General features: G+C 39.3%; 1 protein-coding gene across 6 annotated transcripts in view; it reads right to left on the reverse strand.

Moving 5' to 3' along the window:
* Positions 1 to 8441: 8441 nt before the first annotated feature.
* The window catches only part of KCNK2 (potassium two pore domain channel subfamily K member 2), a 68565-nt gene continuing 52222 nt past the window's right edge, over positions 8442 to 24784 (reverse strand). For all 6 annotated transcript variants that reach the window (XM_042051724.1, XM_042051725.1, XM_042051727.1 and 3 more), the window contains 2 exons: positions 23042 to 23352; positions 8442 to 9687 (listed from right to left, as the gene is read on the reverse strand). In XM_042051724.1, coding sequence (XP_041907658.1) covers positions 9529 to 9687; positions 23042 to 23352 — 470 coding nt within the window. In that variant the 3' untranslated portion in view covers positions 8442 to 9528. The remainder of the gene's footprint in view (positions 9688 to 23041; positions 23353 to 24784) is intronic.

Consider the following 24784-nt stretch of genomic DNA (forward strand, 5'->3'; position numbering starts at 1 on the left):
AATCAAAATACTTAAGATGCTGATTTCTTACAAACACCAAGGAGTATTTCTAACTGCTCTTAAAAAAAACCCCCAACCAAACAAAAACAAATTTCAAAAAAAAAAAAAAGAGACTGCCTCACCTAGAAGAGGATGATTTTCACAAAATAAATTAGCTAGAAGGAAAAACATGTTATTCTCCCCAGTCCTGCTGTGCAAGCCCAGACTAAAATTTTAACCACTAGTACTCCATATAAGAACACCTTGAGCAAGACAGTAACTCATCATACGTTTTACAGGCTAATAGCAGTTCTACCACACAATTTATTTGCTTTTAGCTAGTATGTAGTAGACAATTACCCTCCCTCTAGCTTACATCACTTTTTTTTCACACCTGGAAAAGCATCTATTCATTGGTGAAACTCAGCATGACCAGAAGGTAGGTAATGCACATATAGGACTTTTCTACACTATCACCTAAATTATGCATCCCCCAAGTCTTCCTTACTGCCTATCTTACTCTTAATTTGCAATTAATGTGTGTCTTCTGTAACTGTCTGCTTCTGACAAATGAAAAATTGAAATCATCAGACTGTAATATTGTACTGAACAATTATATTTGCACTAGCAGTTCAAATCCGTATTTATCAATTTTTATCCTCTTGATCTTGTGCATATATCTGCATATGCAGTGCTTGTTACTGTAGAAATAAACTGGTACTCTTGAAAAACATGGATTTTTAACACACACTGAGATGCAAACTACAACTTTACTTGCAGGCATACCAACTCATACAGCTCTGGAAAAAGGATGACACCAGAGGGTGAGATTTTCCAAAGCACAAGAGGATTCAATACAGACAAAAATCACTGAAAAAAGTTAATGGGTTTTGTTAATTTCCCCTTTGCCTGTATTTCTACCCAGCTTCCCTTCTGGTTTTCAGGGGTTTTTTTTAATGGAATCAAGCTTCTGGCAGTAATGAGAAATCTATAAAATACAGAGAGTTCCCATTGTATAAAAAAGAAACACTTTCATAAAATGCTAATGGATATTCTCTTTCGCTGTAGTGATACTTGAATGATATTTTACTCCATTATCCTGGTGGCACAAGGCAGCAGATTTTATACTGGCAGCAGTTCACATCAAGAAATCCTTAAGGTCTTTTAAGCTACCTGTATAGCATGCTTTCTATATTCTTTGGGGGGGAAAAAAATGGTTATCTTTCTGATATCATTGAAAGAGAATCAACTGGTAATTCCAGCTGTTAGGAATGGTTCAGCCAAGTCTGCATAAAAACATTTGGGTGAATATGGGGCAAAGAGTCTACCTAGGCCAACTGACCCTGTTCTTAAGCAGATCTGAGCTCTCCAACTCAGCACACCACTGGAATATTGAGGCCCAGCTGTGCCCCATGAGCACTAGTGCCTGCCCTGCTCCAACCAGCCAGCATGCCAAGGGGCATTCCTGGGGCTTGGGAGATGCACAGATTATGTGTACATCAACCAAAGCCTTGATATGACACAAGCAGCCTTCTTCAGACCTTAGTTCCCAAGAAGAAAAACCACCTCTCCTACATTCAGATCAACATGATAGGCAAAGAGAGGTTGATTTATATTAGGCATGTTCTTACCTGGTATAAAAACCACATGCTATCCAGTCAGATCTGCAAAAACTGCTCAACAAGATGTCTTCAAAATCCAGAACTTGTGCTAAAAGTACCGAAAAAGTGCCTACTTTCTACAGTGATCAGTAGGCAGGAATTTCAGCTGATAGTCAGGTACGCTCTTGAAAGAGGTTACGTGCCCCCATGCTAGTCTTATATTGTGAGTCCCCACTCAAAAAAAAACCCAAAAAAACCCCCCACAAAACCAACTACACAAAAATCCTGTGATGGATTACAGCTGCCATTCCCTCTTTAAAAGCTACTTCTGCTTAGCAGCTCAACTAAACAAACGGGAAACAGCTGTGAACAAAGCAGCACACAAAGATAAACAGCTTAACATGCTCAAAACTTACCAGCAGAGTGTCCTGAGGGGATGCACACTGTGAACAGGTGCTTTTATTTTGGCCTCCAAGCCTTACCCACTCAGTGACCCCGATGTAGAAGCAAAGCACAAAACATTTGCTTTTTTTTTCTGTTTTCCAAAATCCTGTGCCTCTGTTTGCTTATAGGATTTGATTCTCGTGGTTGGTTGCATCACTACTTATCCAATCACAAAAATAAACAAAAAAGGAGCAGGACATAATTCCATTCATCCTAGCATTCTGCACGCAGCGTAACCCCACTTGGCAATTCTTCCTCACATCCTTTCTTTTATTGATAACAACAAGATTTTGTAACCTGGGAATGGAAATGGACATGATCAGGAGCCCCAGAAACCCTGTTCTGATCAGCCATTGTTGAGATATTTGAATAAAGAACACAAAATCCAGTTTCATTGGCACATTGGCATTAACAGAGTAAGCTGTGAAAGCTTCACTGCTCATTTGCAGTGTAAATTGGGTACTGTCACAACTGACAAATTGACATTTTTACTCCACAGCACAACTTGAAGTTCCAAGCAGAACTGCTTTAAACAGAATCTGTTGTTTAGGAAATTACCAAAGGTAACGGAGTGATGGAAAGCTGCAAACCTGGCAATTTGTTTTAACACAACTATTTTCAGGTTTTGAGAAGAAGAGAAGATAAAAGCTCTGAAAGTGCAAGTACATCAAACTGCAAAAATGGTGCGTCCTCCTTCTTGCTTTGCAGGATCCAGCAATAAATAGACACCACAGCAAAATAAAACTGTCAGTGCTGCCTAGCAGGAAGTTTATCAAAGACATTTAAAAGGCTTTTTTATGAAAAACCAATTTTAATGAAGTCACATCAGTCCAGAAAAACATTCCAGGTGGTCAGAAAAAATATTCCAGAACATAAATGTAGTCAGAAGCTCAGTGTTCCAAGCAAAGTAAGTAGTTGGGAGAGCTCTGAATCTAAATTATAAAAGAATAAAAATGCATAAAAAGAAAGATCAGGGCAAAAAAGATAGGAAAAGTGATATGAAATGTCACTGATGCCACCACCTTCCTTAAAGAGACAGCATCCCTTCATACCATCCATTGCCAAATTTCTTGTCCAGAATTCAGAACTTACCAGATAAGCAAAAACTCTCTTGTACATTCACACACCTAAGAGGCTACATCACCCTAACGTTTTCTAATATAGCTGATAACTTAGAGTAACAATACCACCAGAAATATCAGATCCTGAATATGGCCCACAGAACATGCAAGTGCTTGCAATTTACCATGTGCCTGCACATCAGATTCCTGTCTATCCAAACAGAGCCAATAGCAAAAAAATCATTTCTCTGTATAATGAACGCTGTGTATCATCCCATAAACTTGCACTTCTTCAATTTCAGAGCTACCCTTGGCATTGTTGAGGATTTTCTTTCTCTCAGTCATTTCGGTCAGTGAGGCTCAATTTGTTTTCTGTGATTTGCTCATTCAATTTAATTCAATTTTTCTGATATACAAGCCCTCAGTGTCTCTAACTGAGCTCTTCATCTAATATAATTTCCTTTCAGCTCCTCACCATCGTCCTTCCTCCACCACTGTCCCAGGTTCCCTAGTTTTCAGCAGTCTTATCCTAATTATTGCTCCTGTATCTTGTACAGTCCAAGTATTATTTCTTCAGCATTCAAGTCAGATAAGCCCTCTTTCTCACTGCCTGAGCAAATGCAGGAGAAAATTGAGGGCATAGTGGTAATACACTTTCAACTCACTGTTCCTGGGAGAAATAATTACAGAGGAAATCTTGTTTAGTCACTACTGCCCTGGGAGACAGTATGCTCAGTTCAGATGAAATATTTGGAGAATTGCGTTGCCAAATCCTAACAGGTCTCTCCAGAGCACAATTGAAGCACTATTTGTCAACAGCCAATAACTGGGTCAAATTCAGACACTTTTTTAAAAGTTCAACAAAAGAAGCAAAGGAAATAAATTAGAATGGAGCAAATAGAGACTAAAAATCGAATTTAGTTCCAACAACTATTAAGGACAGCAGCACAGGGATGGGAAGGTAAGCACAACACTAACCTGGAGGAATGACTGAATTTTGAAGAGACCTCGGGGGGATTTTTTCTAAAACTAAAAATTCTTTCTGTTGGCATCTTATCAGATGAGATATACATGTTTAACACACTTTGAGAGTCAATGTGACTCTCAGGAGAGCAGCAGGAGTTTTCAATGGAGTCCTCTGCAGAGTAAGAGATGGAAGGAGCATTTCCACTTCATTCCCCAGTGACCTCTGTAGCATGTCTCTTACTACCACATTTTCACAGATCATAAATTTTAACCACTTTTTCTTCTGCATTGCTCTGCAGCTGGTCTTATCAGCTGGTTATATTAGGCCTTACCTCACACATACCCCTGCTAGAAGCACTATGAAATCTGGGTGCATGCAGCCAGGCTATCAATGGAGGCTGAGATCCTCAATCTTGCCTTGATGAAGAAGATTATTTCTAGTTGAGGAGCCCTGAAAGAAACAGGTTCTTGGGAGCCCTATATTCCAGTTTCCACCAAGTAGTCAAGTGCATTTAAGTAATGGACCCAAATGCAGGTTTGATTACTAATATGATGGAGAAAAGTCACATATCAGAATATTTTTCAGGCAAATGTATTTTATGTTTTTTTAATTTCAGGAGTTTTTCTCCAATCCCCTCCTCAATCAGCTTGGCATTTGCACTTCACTTTCTTTTGCTCGCTTCTTCTCTCTTCCCTTACAAATATGTAAACAGAAATCCAAGTATTTATACTCTGATAAGCTGCAATCTTTTAAAATGAAACCTTCATGCTCATCCTCCAAAGCTTTGTTTCTTCTCTGTTGGCACAAAGAAACAATAAAAGAAACATGTTCTAAGATAAGTATGTGATATTTCTTACTTTTCTGAACTAGGAGAACAATTTTTTCAATGTCATTTGCACTTTTTTATCTTTATAATTATCTGACATAATAGGTAATACATCTGATCATGGACAATATTTGTCTTCTTATAATGTCAAAAGTATTTTGTATATTTTAGTTGTCAGCACATTATTCTGTTACCTTCTATTTCAAAAATGCAGCGGAATGGTGCCAGAAGGGACAATTTTAGCAGCAGGATTTTATTATTGTTTCAAATCAACAAGCAACGTAGTAAGACTTTTTAAAATACCCTGCCTTCAAAGCAAATCTTGTGTCCAGGCAGTGGGAAAATGGCAGAAGGAATGACTCCTTACAGGGAAATTGCATTTGAAGCTACGTAACTAATTGCAGCTTTAAAAATGACAAATCAGGTTGAAATTTCTAGTCAAAAATATAAATCTCTCTTTCAGCATCTTATTCACATCTGTCCCTAAAGTGTAAATATTTACAATTTTTTTCTTTATATATATATATTTTTTCTTTTTCTTTTTAGTATTCACATTCCTTTGCACACTTTAATAATGGTTGCTAGGCTTTTGGAGCCCAAGCCCCCATGTTCCCATAGCTAGCTGCATGAACCCAAATTAAAGACTTTAGTCATAAATGAACTTCTCAGGAGGTTCAGTTTCCAGTGAACATGAGAAGTTTACATTCTAAAATCAAGGGCTGGTGACAACAAAAAGTGGAGAAGAACAAAAAGAAATGATGTGTTCTTCCTTTTTGGGTTTGTAGACCAAATTTTTAGCCAGTGCTGGATTTGGACATCAATAGGGCTGCAATGCATCCTCGAGTGCTAAGGCATTAAAGGAGCTCTGTTTGAAAGGATGGACTCTGGCAAACCACAGCTATCAGCAAGGTTGCTGGCACTCCCAACTGCCATCCAAGACACTCCATCTTCCAAGAGGCTGAATAAATACTCTTCCCATATGTCTACCTTGCAGTGCTTGAAAAAATCGTTACAGGCTGGCTGGAATAACAGTGGAAATAATTAATCTCTTTTAGCTGAAGATCCATAGCAGACTAGTAGAGGTTCTTGTAATACAGTTTCTGCTATTACAGAGGACTCTATGTTTTTTATGTGCTGAGAAGCCAGACATTTGGGAAAACAACTGCTGAGCTCAAGGCCTTGGCATGTCTTCTTTGTTTTTTCATTTCTCTAGATACAGGTCTCAAGCTTCAAGATGACAGGTCTGCTTTTCTACCCTGCTGCCAATGTAAAACCTTCCCCGCCCCTAAAATATAAGGCTGGGGGGAAGTGGGATATGTCCAGGTTATGTCTGTCGGCCCATTTCTGAGTTCAGCTACCTATTGAAGGAAATGATCCAGAGGTTACAAATCATGCACAGTGCCAGCAACAAGCTCTCAGAATAAAAAGAGGAGACCTAAAGGTTATTTTTCCCTCCTCCTCAGCACTATCTCCAGCTTTATGATTAAGTTACCGTTTTTCTTGCTTTTCTCCTCAACCCTCTTTTTTTCTTTTCTTTGGTCATGTTATCTTAGAAGAGGACTGACTGGATAATGACATTTTCAGGTAGACAAAAAAGAGGTTCTTTTGTACTTTGCAGTATGCACAGTATCCCAGGGAACAATGCAACAATATTTTTCATAGATAATTTCATATTACTATTTCACTCTGCTACCCTTTTCCCTGTTAGAGACTGTCTGAAACCATTCTATATGCACAGACTAATAATCATGTAATTTCACTTTTCTTTGTTGAGATGAGGTATATTTGTTCTGGAAACATATTCACAAGCAAGAACACCCAACTGAGCCAGTCAAAGCTACAACCCTTCCTGAAACAAGTTCTGTGCTGTAGCACAGTAGTAAATGCAAAGCTAAACCCAAGGATCTGTTCTAAAGAATCCTTGTGAAATTGTTTGATTATGACTCTCAACTAAATCCACTTTTTAGAAAAGATCTAGTAGCAGTATCACATCATATTCCATTCAAACTGATTTTGCTCGTTTTATATTATGCACTGTAATATTTATTAGGTAGCATGAAGGATTATAACAGACTTCAAAAAACGTTACATAAATACTAAGCCACGTTTTCTGTAGTGTTGCCTCTGCTTTTGTGAGCTGGCTTTGGAACTCTACAGATGTAATGGCACCACCAGAGTGCCTTTCAGAAACCTACAGGAGATCCAGAAGATGGCTCTAGTCTGCTGCCAGCAGCCACCAAAACAGACAGTCAATATTTTTCATGTCGATGTTCGACACTACTGGGATACAACAATAACAGTAATTGCAAGACAATAACTTATTGCTTAGGCAGATGCTAAAGGCTTTATTTATTATCCTCTCTCCCCAGAAACCAAATATTTGTGGGGTGCAAGTGCTACTGCTGATAAAGAAAGGCTTTGCTTTCATTAAAGAAAGGTTTGAGACATTCTATTCATAGACCACCAGTTCCATTTGAATGTCTTAGATTATGAGATATCACCAAGAAGAGTGTGGGCTAAGTGATATGGTAAAATAAGAGGTTTGGAAAGCTACAAAATCTGCTGCGACACTGGAAAGCTATCACTGCCTCTAAAGGTACTAATCCCTTTTCTCATCTGCAAGTACTTCTTAAGGTATACAGACTAAAGGACAAAATATTTACAAATTTTATTCATATTTATCAAACCTCGTTTGCAAATTATTTCTGTAAAGTTGTTCTATGAATTTATAAGGTCTTGTCTTTGTCCACAGAAGATATCTGTAGCATTTATCTGAAACCTGTGGCAAATCTCTGGAGATGCTCATAAGCCACATTTTCACTCTCTTGAGAAATTGAATTATTGTTACCATATGGCCCCTAACTGGAAGGAATGCCTTCACTTTCAAAAAGTTACTCATATACAAAAAGGTACTGTTCTGAACACAAAATCACTTGCTGGCACATAATAACACAAAGAATAAGGGAAAGCACACCCAGCTGTTCTGTTTGCCACCATTTTCCCAGGTAATTTGCTTTTCCAAGTGCTTTTCACCACAGCCCCACCTTCTGTCACACCACAAGCCCTGTGAACCATGGTTCACAGCATTAAGACAACGCCAACCACTACAGCTTTCATACAAGCTTCTTGTCCTTGGATCCTGAGAAAAGCTCAAAAGTGCAACTGACTGGGAGTTTCCCATCACAAAGGGTCCCTGATGAAAGAAACCCAGTCACTCCAAACCCAAAATATTTTATGGAAGACTTTCTTCATCCATTTTTTCTCATGTTGCTATCACAAAACCCGAAACAAATATTTACTGTTGCCTAGTGTGACCTGCTTCTGACAACTCTGGTTTGCAGAAATGACCTGAAATACTAATTTTCAAATGCATTTCCTATTGGGTTATCTTGCCTCTTGGGAACAGTGGATCACAGGCCTGGATGCCTTTGCAGATTCCCTGCTCTCTTCTACGCCGGACTCGCACATGTTTTGATAGAATCAGGTCAATAGATTAAATCAGGAAACACTTTGATTTAGAAAAACCTTAGTTTTACTTGGAAAAAAGATAGTGAGACAAAATGTTCCACTGCTTTTAAATAATTTTTGAACTTTTAATTCCTTTTCATATGTTAACTTTTATCCTTATTGGGAAGGTAAACAACTATTATGCACTTTCTACAGGACCATAGATGCTTACAACATAAATTTTAGTGTTGTCCAAAGAGGATAACTTAAGACTGATCACAAAGCTATCCTTTCAAAGTTCTTGCTTTTTTTGGTTATAATCTTTAACTTTAATTAGATTTTTCAATACTTGGGGCTTTTCATCACTGTGAGGAGGTGCTACTGAAAAATCAGTAAGTTTGCTACAAATCAAGGAGGTAAGAGTTTCAGTGGTTGTTTTCACTAAATCTGTGTTTCAGTTACTCTAGACATGGAAAAACATTCTACAGGCATAATATTTATACATACACATACAGACGTATATATTCAAACACAAAAATTACGCTACTTATGCACTTCTATATAATGAAAGAAAAAAGGTACAGGCAACCCTTGAAAAGAACATCCTCTTCCATCACAATAGTGGTAATTATTGCAACCATGCTACAATTCCTTATACATTACTCTCGTAATGCATTTCTCTTTTTTTTTTTCTCATGATTTCATCTTCAAATTTCCATCTATCTTGGTGAATGCCCCTTTGTGAGCCATGAGCTACATTACATTTTTTAACTGCATACCATTTGTACAGTATTGTAGTCAAAGGGAAGAAACTGAAATATCAAAAGCTGCTTCTTTTTACACCTGCTCAGAGGGACAGTGGCTCTTTCAGAATTTAGAGAAAATAACAATACCAAACAAGAGAGCACAGACTTTAAATTCCATACATCTCAGTCAAGGTTTGCTGCACATGTGCTTTAAATCATGCCCTATTTAACACTTGTGACTGTACAGTTGACCAAATTCCCCCCAGAAAATGTTTCCACAACCTCTTCCAGTCACCTGACAGAAATATACAAAAACATTTTTTTTCTACAGAAAAATCACTCAGCAAGGGCTCCTTATTTCTGTCATGCAGCTGGAAAGTAACTCTCTACTTAAAACAGAAGATTTGGAAGATTTACCATTAACAAATATATGCAAACACTGGAAATCAAAAGAGTTTCAGCTCATTGACCATAAAAAGATAATAAGCTGTGTCCTACCTATGGTGGTAATAACAGTGCCAGCAAAGAAGAAGGAACTTCCCAAGTCCCAGTGACTGATCTGAGCAGATGTGTTTCCTAAAGGTATGATTCCTGCATTTATTGCTGCCACTACTTGCTGCAAGTTTAAAAAGATTTTTGTCAATATTCATGAAGCAATTGTATTCGTATACATCACACAGTAAATTGATTACATCACTTATTTGATCCAAGCATTAAACCAGAAAACGATTTGTGTTGATCTGCTTGAGCTTTATCACTCAGTCAGGCTACAATTTATTCTTCAGCAGCCACTCCAGGCAATTCAGAAGAGCTGTAAAGTCCAGATCATTAGGGAGAATGCAAAATCCACAATATCTGTTACATCACTATCTTAGTTAGAAGGCAAATACAGGTATTTTTACTGCTGCAAGTGTTTGGTGAAGAAAAACATGCATTAGACAAAATTTATGATAAGAGTTTCCCACAATGTTCCTGTGTTGTGTTAGGCAAGCAAATGGACTTCTTAAAAACAGTCATTTAAAAACACCCAGAAAAAAAAGCCCATGCACTCTTCTGTATCAGATTAATTCCAATTAAAGAAAACACTTTTGTATAACAGATAATTCAATAACTTAAAAAATTACACATACAATTATAAAACTTTCACTCTAGCAACAAAAAAATCAGTCAAATATCAAACATGTATGTCCATACAACTATGTACTTCAGAAATGTTCTCAAAAAATTCAGTTCTAGCAACTAAAATCAACAAGCTTGCCACTAGTGACATTTTCATAGTCTCAAGAAATAATAAAGGTTTCCTCTTACAGCAGTGTCACCTACTGTAAATTCTTATTACAAAATGTATTCCTGTTTTGTTATATCACGATTGCAGATATATACTGGTATTTGAGTTAAACAATACACACCAGGAAAAAGTATTTTTAGACTTGCAATAAATATTTCAAAGAATATAAGTCTGCATTTCATTCTGGAACTTTAAAACTTTAAAACATGATTTATTTCTAATCATGATCCTTATAAAAATTATTGGTGTCTAACAAAAGAACAACAGAGGAAGCAATACCACAAAATGAAAATGAGCATTTTAACTAACTAATAGTTCCTGTCTGGCAAGACGTCCAACAATCATTAGGTACATAAATATATTCAGTGATAGGACAGACCAGAACCATCTTCCATTTGAGCAGTCTGTTGCAGAGGAACAGTGTTGTACAGTAGCAATAATTTTTTTTAGTCCCAAAATACGTTGATAATTTGCAAATTAGAACATTTGTGTTACTAAACAATTCCCGCACTGTTGATCTGGACAGAAATTATGAAGTAATGAATGCTGGATTAACTAGGACATCTATTTTTTTATTGTGGGACTTAAATCCAACATTAAATCCAACATTAAATCCAACTTAAATCCAACATTTCCAGTTGGCCATTTTCAAAGCTCAGATGCACAAAGTAACCATTTTGAAGTCCACTGCTGCCCCTCTGCAGCCACAGGGATCTTGCTGCCAAACCTAAACAATTTCCACCATCCAGGGTTGTCAACAGAAAGCCAGCTGGGGTATTTTTACACAGAGTTTTAACAGCTTTCACTTTAACTTTTTTTTAGGGCTTTTTTTTTTTTTAATAACAGGCACACATCGAAGAAGTGTAATTCTCAATCCTACTGAGAAAGGAAAAAGGATGGGAGAAGTGAGGGGGAAGAGAGAGTTTAATTTTCCTTTGTGTTGGAAGGATAAATCTTCTTCTGCATTTGTACAAGATGTACAACTTGGCAGGAGCAAATACAGCAGCACTGGTACTGACAGGTGTTTCCATCTGTGTAAGAAGGGACACATAAGACTAAGGAGAGTGAAAACCCTCCATTGAATTGATTTTATAATTTACACAACACAGATATTCCTTTGATTTACAAAGCCCAGTGTGCTGCATTATACAGAGCATGCTGAGTACAGCCTGAGCACTGTCACATTTCAGGGGACTGAAAAGGGCTGTCACAAGTCCTGGTACCTGCACATGGGAACACGCCCTGCAGTGAGGACATCATATGATAGAGCATGGGATCAATGTAATTTTTTGGAACCATTCTTGTTCCATTACAGTTTCTTGCATTGGATGACGGCGCTACCCAGAGCAATGCACCTGTTTAAGCAGTCTAGCAAGACCAAATTTTATACAAATCCAGATGCAAAATGTTTTCAGGGCTTTTATCATCACTGCACATTTTTGAAGCCGTATGTACCTCAAGGCCTTTTATACGAAAGGTGTTCCAATCTAAACTGCTCAAAGACCCACTACAGCTATGCATTTCCTGACTTCATCTACCATACCTATATTTTTCCAGGAAAAAAATAATACAACTTAACCCAAAACTGCCCAAAGCACAACAGATGGCTACAAAAGACAATTAGCTGCTATTATTATGTCTCTGATTTTATCCAACTGCTAATCAGGAAAATAATCAGGGCTGCTTTCAGAGATGCTTCCTTTTCGTACAGCCTCCTAAGTTCTGACTATGCACACTTTTAGGGACTTTCTGAGTAGGAGGCTGCATCTGCATCATGGTGTTCAGATTGGCTTGGGTGAATTGCTTTACCATTAATTTCTCTAACTTCTTTTGGAGCTCACTTGTATTTTAGGAGCCAAGTCATTCTGTGGCAGTGAGATCTGCAAATTACTTGTGGATCATTTAAAAAGCATTTCCCTTCTGAGAGTTTGTATGTACTTCAAAGTAATTTTGTAAGTTCTTATGTTATGAGGAACACTTGAATAGCAATTTCTAATTTGTCTCCTTCAAGAAATTAATGATCTTACAGACCCCTCAGCTTTCTCTTTCTTTCCAAATTAAAGATGTTTCCTTATTAAACAAAATATTCACCTTTTTAAACAAATCTGTTGTATATCACATATAAGTTGGGGGTTTTTATTGCCAGTATTTCTCATTGACTTTCTTTGTATATTTACTGATTCACATTTGTAAATTTATGGATTGTTTTAAGCACAGTTTTAGTCATAAAGGGTTAGATGATGACCTCATCATCACTGGGCTGTTGTTTTCAAACACACAAATGTTATGCTTTCTCCTGGGCTGTGACCATGCAGGGAGAAGCCAGACACAGATACTAATAAAGCTGCTGCATTTTATTCCTTCAGAGTCATCTGGAAGAGTCCTCCTGACTAACAAGGGTGACAGGTGGGTAAGGTTATTGCTTTACTGAGGTCTATACTACTGTCTCATAATGTCTTTGAATGTTGCTTGAAGATTTTTCAGGAAGGGTGACTGCATTTTCAGTTCTTTGGATCAGAGGATGACTTTTCTTCTTAGTGTGGTCAGTTTTAGCCTTCTTTAGCTAAGAAGATCCTCATCCAAGACTATTTCCAAGAAAAATTTTAGAAGAAAATAATTTATTGCATATCTCCTAACACTTGTACATTTCAGGGCACTAATTTCAGGGTAATTTCCTGCCCTGTGTCCACCGTACAAACCTACCTGGAGGATTGGATATTAACACTTCACTAGCCCGGAATAAAAACCAAGGCTCCACTAACTTCACTGAGGGCCAGCATGTCAGCCTTAGCCCTCAAGTAGCAGGCTTATTGCTCACTGTCACAGCTGTCACATTCAGTTCTCTGACACCTTAATTCTTGGTCGTCAGCCTCTTTTTTTGACTGACGCCTTACTACTACAGCAAACTTCATTTGTCATGAGTTTGACTGACTTCCTTCCTTCCTTCCTTCCTTCCTTCCTTCCTTCCTTCCTTCCTTCCTCCCTCCCTCCCTCAATTCTTTCTGTCACTTGAGATCTTTGGCTTATCCTGACTGACACATTAGTGGCAGTAACTCTGTGCATTTTGAATCTAAAGGCAGAATTATGAAAATTCTATATAATCTGCACAGTCATCATACCGTGCAGCGCTTAAACACTTTGTGTGATCTTAACATGGGAACTTCTTGACTTATCAAAATTATTTTCCAGTATTAAAGTTAACTGACCTCCTCAGTGGCAATTTTTCTAGGTTTTTATTCCATATACAAAATGAATTGGTTTAAAAATCAGTTTGCTTCAACAGTACAGAACCAGTCAACATTAGAACAGGGATGTGGACAGATTAAATTCTTAAATTATGCAGATTATTTTGCTTGCATTACCTTCTTCCAGAGCTTTGCCTAGTACTTGTTTCATATGAGGTGACTGAGGACTGAGCAGAGGGTGGGTCACCCAGAACATGGCACCCAATCAAGGCTTCTCTGCACAATGATTTTTAAAATAATAGAATATGGTTATACTTGTAGTAATATGTTTTTCTTCTTTAATGATCTTCATAATGGTGAAAAAAAATCAGGCCCTTTTTTTTTGATAGTGAAGAGAATTGAGACAAAATTTTGAAAGATTTAAAAATTTTAGAAAATTCCTATTTTTTGAATTAGGTGAATTCTGACTGCCTCTGTACTGTATCTCAGGATAGACGTGAAGCGTGTCTGAGATCAAGTCCTCACTTGCACTACACCCACACATCCCAGCTACTTGGCTTTGCAGCCACATTCGGGAACAAGCTTTAGCAGAGTATCAGAGAAAAGAGGCAGAGACGATTGAGCTCAGAGTGGAGAGGTCAGGCATGACCAGAGCTCCAAAAGCACACAAGCATTGCTTTCACAACATACTTTTTTTGCTTGAAATCAGAACACTGGGGAAAGGAGAGTGACAACACAAATCACATTTTGATTCAATGTCAGTTTTACATTTCCTATATAATTTAGAAAAGCTTCCTGGTCAATAAATTGTGCAGTTTTGTGTTATTCCTGTGTTCATGCAGGCATCTCTCTGTAGAGGCCATGCTGAACTTTGCTTCGCAGATTAGGACATAGAATACTGTGACTTTTCTTCTGTCAAAACAAGAGAGAAAACAGTCTTTCAAATAGCACCGTCATTTTCTGAGGACAGAAGACAATTCTAGGTCAGGGATTTTATCCTTGCAAGGAGTCTATGGCATTGACTGACAAAAGCCAGCCTGCTGGCCAGAGAGCTGCATCCACTAAGTGGGTCTGCAGAGACTCAGGAAAATAAGGAGAAGTTATAAAGTGTGAAGGCTGGCCTCTGGTAGTCAACTGTTGTCTCACATGGAAATCAGGCAGAAATAAGTATGTGTCAAACCAGTCACTCCAATGCTCATCTCCTTGTTCCACACCAGGCTCTGAATACATGTTTTTGTACCATCTTCCAGTCACTTCATTCTCTGAAATGATGTAACACAACAGTTCATTACTCTCAGCTCTTCTACCGGAAGATTAAAATAGAAGCACCTCAAATTATGCTTCTGATAAAATCCAGTGCGTGCTTTCTTTCGCTACCCAGCTTGCCAGGAGTTAGCTTGTACTTCCTGGCAGTCACTTGAAAAGTGATGTCAAAAAGTCAGATGTGTCTCAAAGTTTCTGAAAACCATTTTTCAGCCTGGATTTCTTCCTTAACTGCCATAGTTCTGCTGCCATTTGACAAGGGCACTCTCCCTTTACATGTATAAAGATACATCTCATATGGCCCAGCTACTGCTCAAGTCCTGTGTTTTTATTTCAGCTTTGGTTTACAAGGAATGGAAATCATAGTTCTCAGTTCAAAGGCACACCAGGATGCTTTTAACACTTAGCAAACAACTCTCCAGCCTCAAAACACACGGTTTTGGGCCTTGATGTTGAAAGAGATTGCAATAATATTTGTATTATAGTTCTGTGATTCCTTGTTTTTTCTTTTTGGTTTTTATAACGTATGAGTATACTCTACACTGGAGACTAGTACCCCACATGCTGAAGAACTGAAGTACTCTTTTCACTCTCTTTCACAACTACTCAAACTAAAAACATGCAGAAACGTAACAAAAAAACATTTCTATTTCTAAATATGTATTACAAACCCCATGGGTTTCTAAGTATATAAGTTCTCTGTGTGTACATACACATATATATGCATGTATATACACATACACGTTCGGGGAAGAAGGTTTTTCTTTGCTTCTTGAGATTACAGACTGAAAGAATTATGCAAACAGCTGTTCAGCAGAACTGACTTACTAATGAGTCATATCTGCCACCCTTTCTAAGACAAAAGCTGGCATTCAGATGCAATCAGGCTAAGCTAAGTTCTAGGTCCTATAAAAGTCTTCATCTGAAGGAAATGCAATCTTTACGGGTCTCAACACCAGAAGCAGCAAAAAAAGTTTGAGACCAATCTGCTTGAACAAAGAAGTGACAAGGGCAATTAAAATTTATTTGTTATTCTCCCCCCAAATAATGCTCATGAAGGATAAAAACCACTTTACAAAAATCCTTTTGGTTTAATTAATATGTAGAAAATGGCTACAGAAAACGGAGCTGTCCTGTCCCTGGAGGAAATGCTCCCAGACAAGAGAAAGTTTGGCAAAAAAAAAATCCCTTCTTCCAGGAGCTGAGTACAGAATCAGAAGAGGGAGAACAGCAGGAACCTGAGCAAGTAGTACACAGAACCCAGGGGCTTCTGCAACCCATCCAGACCCAACCACAGCAAGTGGGTGTCTGTGGGGAGGAAAGGTCTGGGTAACGGTGTGATCAAAGGTCTTTCACAGAGATCTTTCATTTAATAAATATTTCTCTGATCTGGGGATTCAGGTAGAATTGGGGGGGTGAGGAAGGAGACAACTGCATTCAAACATTTATTTCTGAGCAGAGTGAAACAGAAAGGAGACACAGACACAGCAAGAGGAAAAGAGACACATGATGCTGCTGTACAAGTTAGGACTGCCAGGACACCTAGAGTTAAGAGTACATAAGCCAAGTGCTCTGATGGGCAGACACCATACTAAGGACAGACACATGCACAGGCCAACAACTCAAACAACAGTTCCTGTGCCTCATGTTTTAACTGCTTTGAAAGTCCTTCATTTCTTTTTTCATTGCCTTGAAAACACCACCAACAGGCAGCTCTGCTGCTCGTATCTGCAGTTTGTCATGAGCTTCATAATTGAAATGCAGATGGCACATTAAAAAACGGATGCAATGGTATTTTGGATCCTCAGATAAATAAAATATACTGCAGCCTCAATTTCTTCTATGCTGGCCTATCAATCTTTTCAAGGCTTCAAGTTTTACAAAGCATAAGTGATGCTTCCAGGCTAGGATCCTGACATGTGATGGTTCCTGTTTTCTTTTGAGAGTCTGGAAGGAATGCAAAAGGAGAGACTAAGAATATTTAGGGTTTAAACTTGTACATTCAAACTACCTCAGAAAGTTCGTGCTTAGAGGACCCGTAAGCTACAGCTCACAGGACTGAAAATGTCTACAAAAGTTGTGATTCAAAGAATTAATAAAATTTTATTTGAGCTTAATAGGTTTAGTTAATAAATTTTAATCTTGTCTAAATAAATTTGGGGTTTGTCTGAAAACAAGGACTTTGCATCTGTGTTTTCCCATCTACTTTATTTTAACAATTTTCTACATAATTTAGGCTTCAAGGAGCTTATCTCATTGAAATCAAACAATATATTCCTGAAAAATTATTTTTTTCCACGATAATTTTCTTGGGGCTACAATGCAAGATGTGAAGAAGCCTGTGAAAGAGACAAAATCAGCTACTGGTAGAGGTGCAACTTAACGTAGCTACCTACCTTCAACTATAAAAATGAAGCTGCAGCAAATACATACTTTAAAGTAAAATGTTTTTACAAGAAATTAGTCACATAAGCCATGATGACTTCCTGGTGATGCCAGTTTGAAGAAAGAAACACTGCGCCCATGTCATTCATAATTATGTCAGGCTTCCCTCAAGAGAGAGATAAAGAAGAAAAAAAAACATTTGTCCTCAAGGGAGATTAAAAAAAAAAAAAAAATCCCCATTTTGGTCTCATTCATGATCTGAGAACTGAATGGAAAAAAAAGGGGAAATGCAGCTGACACAAATGTGAGATGAAAACAGGAATGGCACATAACTGTGGACCCCTGCACAGGGAGCTGTTCTCCCCACGTTAGCCACAAGCCCACACAGAACTCAAGAAGACCAACTTTTGGGATCCAAGTGAATTCAGCTAATCCTGGTGGCTCATTAATTATTTCTGTTTATTTTAAATGCAAGCACGTTTTTGTGGGCATTCAGTTTTCAGAAGAAGCCACGTATGCTGAAAGGGGCTGGATTTAAAACCCTACAGGAGTATTACTGCTGAGACAGCTTGGTGCAGCACCCTGAAAACTTGTTCAGATTTCAAAATGAAAGCTATATAAGACAGGAATTACCACACACAGCACTTGGAACACATTAAAAGATTGTGCTGTTTAGTACAATAGTATTTTTTTCACTTGTTAGCATTTCAGAATAAATATATTTGAAGGATCTTTCTGCTAAAGAGGAAAGCATTATTATTATTATTATTAACTTATGTTCCATTGTATCTTTACTTGAAAACTCTTTATTAATTTTCAGAATTAACTCACTAAGATAACTATAATAATTCACACCAGCTAGCTGGGATATTCTAGATATTTAAGATAATATAACTGAAATTTTTCTTATTTTCCATTTTTGAATGCGAAGCAATGCATTAAAAAACTAGCTTGGGTACTAAAAGGAATTTTTTTTTTCCATTTTGGTTTTAAAAGGTTAACATAGACAAAGAACCGCTGAGCAATATATAATTAGGTGGTATTTACATAAAAAGCTCTTCTCTTTTTTTTTTTTTAATCAGTTTTTTCTTTGGCAGGGAGACAAACCATTGCTTCTCATTGTCAATACATCCCATAACACAAAATATTGGCTGCATTCTTGTGTCCTAGGAACAACATGAGTTCTGGGCAAGGAGAAAGCTAATTCACTGGTTTTTCACGCACCTTATTTCCTCCACAGGATATTCAAGATCCTATAGAGGGAATGAGGTGTATGAAACAACAGTAATGACAATTTTATGATGTTGCTGAATATCATATTCAGTCAGGCTCACCTGCTCCCAGACACAACCCCAGGAGATGTCAGGAAGGAAGACACAAGCATCTCGTGGCTGCACAGCACTGCATGAGGACATGAGTGCCACCTGAACATCAGCAGTGTAACCCAGGGTCTCTTTACATTTGTTACCATGCACAGGTCTATAAATATAGCAGGAATTTTTTCTAGGTTCCTGGCAATACATTTTGTTCATCTGAGTTTGAAAGATGTCTCTAACATTTTAAATGTTTAGTGGTAAGCTTGCTGTAGGAAGTAGTCAACAAACTAAAAGAAAATTAGAAGTAGATTGAAATAATTAGATACAAGAGCTCCAGTTAGAGAATTATTTCATTCTTTAATGCTCATTGTTATTTGTGCATGTAGCTGGATTACTCCCAGGTTTCTATCGGCTTCTACCAACAAAAAGCTCAGTGGAGAGGGAAAAATTGTTGGACAGAAGACATAAAAAATCCTTAGTGTAAAAGAAGACGAGGTTTATATGTTTTGTTACATATACATTAAATCTACACAGTCTGAACTATGTTTACTCTTTTATTCTGTCACCTGACAGTTACTTTGCGTTGCATGGCAGGGCCAAGTTGAGAGCAGGCACAGACAGAGAAACCAAAACATCATTTGTGATGAATTGCAGTGTGTTCTTCTTCCAAAAGAAGAAACAGTAGGAAAGAATCTGGCCACATTTCTTTCTGCAGCTTTATAATGTATTAGATATCACACATAACCTTTACCAAACCAAGGCTTTCTCATCTGTTAATAAGTGAGATCCTTGCAAGACCTTCCAACTGAAACTTTTAAAAAGTGAAGTTTAGCATCAGACCATACACAGCTTGCTACTCTGTTGTATTCTCATTACTCACCCAGGTAGTGTTTGTACTTTCACAAGCCTCCCTCCTGGGATATTTCTCTAGTTGTAAATTTAGATATACCACCACTGAGTGCTGTGCACTGCCCACCTCAGCACCACTGGGGACAGCATCCAGTGATGCACTTAACGCTGTTGGTAATGCTGGCTTCAGGCTACAGCAAAAGGAGCTGAAATTGCCTGGAAAAACTGGTCTCTTGGGTGCATAAATATGCTCTGCATGACTTCTGCACATTTTTAATATGCTACTAAATAGAAGTGCTCACAAAAAGCAGAGGAATTATGTACCTGGATATACCTCCCAGGGTCCTGCCTTGCTGTGGTTCATTGCAGGTATATTCTGCTACAGTGAGGCAACAAGCAACTGAAGTGCTTTAGATTGAAAGAGATTTGCAACACTGGACCAGCAAAGTCAGAGACAGAGGAGGTCATGAAGACCATGTCCTTTTTTTGTCAGCATGGGAACAACACTGCTGGACTAGGCTGAAAAGTTATGAGGAAAACACAGGTCCTTTTTCTGAGGCAGCTGAATCTACCTCAGTGCCATCATCAGAGCACTCTATTTCATTAACTTTGCACGTTTTCTAGGCTGCATAGCAGCTCTCTGTTGCCCCATATTTTTCATCTATATAAAATATATGATGTCTATAAAAGCATAATTCTCACCTAGTACACTCAGAGGAGCCACACAATCAGTGTGACAATACAAAGTTTCAGGAACTCAAAACCCAGGGAATAAACCCGAAAAGTTGGCAACAGTATATGTTGTTGTTTTGGGGTTTTGGAGACTGGTGAGAGAAAATAAGGATGGAGAAGACAGGAATGGAAAAATCCCTATCCTGTGTGTATTTATTGAAACACACAACACTGTTTTAGACATCTTTGTGACAAAAGGAAGATTTCAGCCAAGGTGCTGGAAACTCCATGACTCCTGGGTGCTGGCAAACTGGACTGTCTTTCCACTTGTACTTTTTTATAGCTGAATTTGTGCTCTCCAAGTAGTCTCTCTAACATGCTCACCTGAAAAACCTACCATATATTGTACTGCCAGTGGACAGGCTTGGGACAGTCAAGCCTGCTTCAGAATAAGGATTAAATTGCAGAGCAGAAGTTTGTGAAGATTGAAAAAGCCTGGCATGACAAGCACCTTGAGCAATGACTAGCAGGAAAGAGCCAAAACAGTTTCTGGATTCCCAGAATACTAAGTTCAAAAAGAAAAGTTGTAATGAATTTCATTATAGTTTGACTCAAGGTAAATACTTGATTAAAGAACACATTGGAGTCCATAAGCTCTGTAATTTTCTTCACACAAGACTAATCATTCCAGCTCCCTTCTACTTTAGTACGTATTAATTTTCAGTTTTATAGCTTTCAGTGAATTCTTAAATAACATTTACTTTTTCCTTACACACACTATTTATTTTTATTCTTACAGACATCCAATGAAAACTGAAGAAACACTGCATTATATTGTAATAGCAGTCAGACATAATCCCAGAGAGACAAAACGTATTTCACTAATTTAGTTTCTGTGACAAAGTAGCAACTAGGGAACAGATATGACCCCACATGTAAGATAGCAGCCTAGACCTGGAAAAGTGAATTTGAGACTCTCTTTTAGCTTTGCTGTCCTGTTCTACTTTGGGCAAGCAGAATTTCCCAACCCTTAGGCAACATGATATCATTCACTAACACTTACTCTGCGTAAAGCAAGGCACCCAAATGGGCTCCCTGTGCCCCAGCTCTTCTCCTATAAAAGGAGTGTAACAGCACATTCCTACCTCCATCTCATGGTTCTCTTTACAGACAAAGAGAAGGGAACATGGGCAAATTAAGTTTTCCATTTAACCCAACAGCAAGCAGAGCAAACTCTTCCCACAATTCTCTCTCATCTGCGTGCTGTGGGAGGCTGTGTCACCTCCCCGTGGTTCACACGCCTGTGTTTTTCTGGTCGTGGCAAGATCATTAGTGGAGATGGAAGCTAATGCTGGTATGGTTATCTGTGCTCTGATGATTGTACTGAAACTTATTTATTTTACACTGAACATCAAATGGGCGTTGAATGCTGATGAAGTGGTTTTTTATTATCAATCTGTGCTTCTGGGCAGAGAATCATAAATGCTAGAATATCTAAGTACTCCAGAGCAAACTTCAACAGTTTTTGCCTTAAGGTCCATCTCACAGATGATGTAAGACAACACGGCTTCAAAATTTCTTTTTTTATCTTCACAAGTACAGTATCTGACCTAAAAATTTCATAGGAGGATATTTATAGTAGCTACAAGAGTTATTTTTCATCAGAATGTGCTTGTATATTTCTCTGAAAGGTTATCTCACGTTCTGCTGGTCAAACCACTGGAGCACAGTTATTACACAGCATCTAAATCACTATCAGCAGCATCTCCTCAGGCATGCCTGGTCGAGACTTATGGAGACAGGAACTGTCTGACAGGCATTTAAAGGGTAGCAGTTTTGGAACACATTTTAGCAATGAAGCAGGGGAGAAGTCACAAAATACAAGACATTTTCCCAGCTTACCTTTAAAACTCATAAGTAGTGTACCATAAAAATAACTCAGCACATCAGAACTCTATATTTAAAACTGAAAAAACCATGTCCATGTTGATGCTCAAGGCAGATCAGTGTAGAGAGGTAAATTCAACTTCTAAACTCCCAGCCATATCTGCTGGCAAAAAACACCTCCAGAAATCTTTGCTGCCCACGCATCTGGCATGATCCAGAGTTCCTGCTCGCCATGGTCTGGATGTCCAACACCCTCTCCTCCTCTCCCTGTCCCATCTTGGGCTCTGTAGACCCAGACAGCCCCATGGCTACTGTTAAGGAAGGAGTCAATCCTTGCCAACTCTTGACTGTTCACTCCAGCCTCCCGTTTCATTGTCCCAGGCCCAGAACTGATGTTATTTGGCAGCCCTCTGCTATTCCCTCTGGTGCAACTGGATATTCATAAGATGGAATTTAAGTTGGAAGGGGATTTATAAGGCTCCCGATCTAGTTCTGTGCTACTGCAAATAAATATTTCCTGTGGTTCTGAGGCAGGTGACCTGCAAGGGTAAAGTCATGTTAGTAGGAACACACCAATGTGCATCATTTGTGGATGTACCTTTAAGAAGCAGAGAAAATTGAGATTTAAGATCAAAGTAGGAAGTCCATGGTACTTTCCTGTACTTAAAACAAAATCAATATAAAGAAACATACAGCTGGAAGGAAAGCTAGCTTGATAAAATCACAGTAAATTAGGAGTCCTTTAAGGCAATGGATGGTGTAGCTTCTTCCTCAGAATTAGGCACTTCAAATATTGACAGAACTTGTAAGGCACAATCAATATACCAATTCCTTTGTGAACTATTAATTATATCTATTGCTGATGAATAATCATTTAATTAGCATAATGGGAGGCTTCAGTGAAAAGGCCATCTACCAAGCATACCACACCTAAAAATAGCAATAGCTTTCCAACCATGAGGCTTTGCATGAAAATGCAAATGTTCAACTTCTGGTCTTAACACGTTACATCGCTCGGCCAATACAGAGCTTTGCTTATAAAGGTTTTGCCCCTTATCACTGCAATACTGCCATATAGAATTTGTTCCTCTAAGGCAAGGTGATGAGGGGTTTGGTATGGATTACCTGAATCAGTTCATCAAGCTCTGTTGCATTCACACAGGAATGCTGAGATACAAACGCCTGCTTCTGAATCACAATGGTGGTTCTCTGGGAGGTCTCGTGAGGCTGCTCCAGGGCTTTAAATACTGTTGCTCCAATTATTAAATACACGACTACCACCAGAAAAATTGTTGAGACTGTCTTCCATTTCATAACATTAATGGCCGAATCGCTTTCCTCCCGTGAAGCAAGCACGGTAGGCTTGGTAGAAAATGATAATCTTGGTTTGGAGTTCTGAGTGGCCGATTTGGGATCCAGCAAGTCAGGTGCCGCCACTGGCAAAAACAGAAAAAGAAAGTTAATGTTTACAGTGCCACCCAGATTTCGTTAACTAAACTTCTTGCCAAGAGATTACATGAATTCTGTTGCTTCCAAATGGAATTCTTAAACTCTTGAATCTTTCTCTTAATGCCATGATAGCTTACAACAGATCTGTTGCTCTGAATAATATCCATTTTACATGCATATGCACATTTGCAACATTTTCTGTCTGTCCCCTTATGATATTCAATCATTTCCAAAAGCAGATTTCCACTACACCCTTGCATTTCATTACATTACTCCAAGGTAGTATTTTGCTGCAGAGGTTCTTTACGTCTGCTGTTCTCTCAAGCACTGCTAAGCAGCTTTCCAGCTATGTTCTACCTCAGCGTTACAGAAGTATGAAGAAAATACAAAACCTCCCCTGTCTCACCTATTCTGTCCTATGTTCCAACAAATGCTGCCAGAGAACAGTTGTATGATCACTTCCAAACTCCCCAGACACAGCCATAAAAATAAGACATTGCTCATCATACCGGTCTTAACGGGCTAATTGTGTATTGATTACACCTTTCAGAAAACTCTGCTACAACACATGTGTGCTTACTGGAAGCGCCGTGCATTTGTTAGAGCAGGTATTTCTATTTACAGCTACAGAAACCCATCGGGTTAGGAAAAGAGCAGCGGAGTGTGTTAATCAAGTACTTGGATAACTCATGTGACTACCAGTAACTACACTAAAAAAAAAATCCTCCACATCAAGTGCAGGTAAAGGTCTCCTGTGGGAAGATGGCCACAGCAGTGACCACACAAGTTATATTTAAATTGTTTTGAATAACCAGTATGTTTTAAATGGCCAAGACAGCTCTTCCAGCCGCTGGTGGGAAAGCTCAGATCTACATCTAGAGGAAAGTCTCCCACAGGACGGCGGAGATGGGATGCGTCCCTGCAGGGAAGGCGGTGGTACTTGACAGAGTCACCACCTGGGAGCCCGCCGGGCTCCGGCACACGCCGCGGCTCCGGGAGAAGGGGTCGGGAGGAGAGTGGCAGCCCCAGACCGGGCCGAGCGAGGACCCGGGGCACCCCTCACAGCCCGCGGGGTGGGCGCCAGGCACTCCACGCGCGTCGCGGTCACGCCTCCCACTGCTCCGGCCCCCTCCCCACGGGCACCCGGGGGTCGGGCACAGCCCCCCGTCCCGCACCTTGGCGGGGGGAGCCCCTTTCCCGCTGCCTCCTTCTCTCCCGTGGCGGCCCCCGAGCCCCTCCGAGCCGCCAGGGCCGGTGCCGGGGAGCGCCCCCCGGGCGGCCGGGGCCGCAGAGCCCTCCCGGAGCAGCGCCGACCGCCGCGGCCGCCGGCGGCGAACAAAGGAGCGGGCACCGGGCACCGCCGCTCCGCCGCTGGCCCCGCCGCCCCCTCCCCGCGGCCCGTGAGATGCGCCGGGGGCC

The sequence above is a fragment of the Corvus kubaryi genome, unplaced genomic scaffold (genome assembly GCF_017639235.1).
Source record: "Corvus kubaryi isolate FWS band 111438036 unplaced genomic scaffold, C.kubaryi_AGA036_p1.0 76, whole genome shotgun sequence".
In the NCBI taxonomy this organism is placed as follows: Eukaryota; Metazoa; Chordata; class Aves; order Passeriformes; family Corvidae; genus Corvus; species Corvus kubaryi.